Here is a 1,456-nt window from a genome sequence, read left to right on the forward strand (position 1 = left end):
TAATTTTCTGAAAATTTTAAATTCAGTGATTGTTTTTGAAAAAAAAACCTTCGCAAATGTCTACGGTTTGAATCAAAAACAGTTACTACTTAATGACAGTCTTGAATAAAATTGTCGCAAATAACGACGGTTTTTTTTGTCAAAATCTTCGCAAAGTAGTGGACGTTAATTAAATATCGTAACAAAACCATTATAAAATAGCGGTCATTATTAGCTCCGGGATAATCTTTTGAAAGATTATTCTTATGAAAAAACTTCCCTATTTCCCAGATTAGAAAGACAAAAGTATACAAACCACGATTCCAGGAAGACAAAATTCAGCTCTTAAACAACTGGAAACTTTAAATTTGCTCAAAAAGTGGGAAAAAAAAAAAGAAAAATCCGGATCACTCCTCATCCTTGCAATTCCAGTGCTCTGAACTCCATTTGGATCCGCACAAGTAACAGAACTCGAATTTACACCTGAGAAAACATTGATCCTCGAGTTAAACCGCGAATCAGACAAGATTATTACGATGATATTATTCGGATTTTTTAATGAATAGATAAAACTGATCACACCTGCAAGTCATGTGTCTACAGCCATCAGTCTTCTCCACGAAAATCTTGCAATTAGGACACTCCTTCCACTCCTTATCTTGTGCCAACTGCCTTAATTTTTCGTTTCCTTTCTCATCCTTCTCGAATATTCTAAACTCTTCACAACTCTTTCCATAATGCCAAGGAACAATGCATTGCAGACAGAACCATTCTTGACAGAAGGGACATTGCGATATTGTTACCACATCCCCTTCATCGGTTTCGTCTAACAATATCTCTGAGCAATGAGGACAGTAACATTTCTTCGAAGCAAGAATAGCCGACACGCTCAACGCCTCCTGCCACCGGAAAATGACATTTGATGGGATAATAGAACTCAAAGTCTCGGGATCTATTGCACTTGTACAATCCTCACCAGGGCAAGAAATGAATACGATGTTATCTTGGAGCTTTGCTCCTACGTGTCTCGACACGCAATCCGAGCAAAACGAGTCGGCACAGCCCTGGATTTCGAACATTTCTTTATCTTCTTTATCGTCGTAACAAATTTTACAACAAATTTTCGACGAGGAGGACGAGGCATGCCTTATGTTGTACATGCGTAAAGAGGCATCCAGAACTTCTTGGAATTGGAGTTCTTCTGCATATTCGATATCCGATACTGAAACTGTATTAAACAGCCATGAGAATTTTTCCATCAACGACTTCATCTCTGAAGTTTATGAACAATCTCTTTGTTGTTTATCGGGTCTTTGTTCTGCTACGTTTTTTGGAATATTTTTTGTTGTATATAAAGCATTCTTGACACTGGTATACTTGTACCATACTCGAAACATACGTAGTATTACTTGATTTTTTTTAAGGATTTCGAGTATTGTATTATCCTTATAGACCTTTTTTGATCCATTAATTTTGC

At 36.7% G+C, this 1,456-nt stretch overlaps 1 protein-coding gene across 1 annotated transcript; it reads right to left on the reverse strand.

The window, feature by feature from the left end:
• Positions 1–386: 386 nt before the first annotated feature.
• LOC140959364 (E3 ubiquitin-protein ligase RSL1-like) lies at positions 387–1,250 on the reverse strand. The gene is made up of 2 exons (XM_073417217.1): positions 562–1,250; positions 387–462 (listed from the first exon to the last, which is right to left on the reverse strand). Exons 1-2 carry the CDS (start codon positions 1,248–1,250, stop codon positions 387–389), a joined length of 765 nt encoding a protein of 254 aa, XP_073273318.1.
• Positions 1,251–1,456: the final 206 nt, after the last annotated feature.

Source organism: Primulina huaijiensis, chromosome 15, assembly GCF_012295235.1.
Source record: "Primulina huaijiensis isolate GDHJ02 chromosome 15, ASM1229523v2, whole genome shotgun sequence".
NCBI classification, from domain to species: domain Eukaryota; kingdom Viridiplantae; phylum Streptophyta; class Magnoliopsida; order Lamiales; family Gesneriaceae; genus Primulina; species Primulina huaijiensis.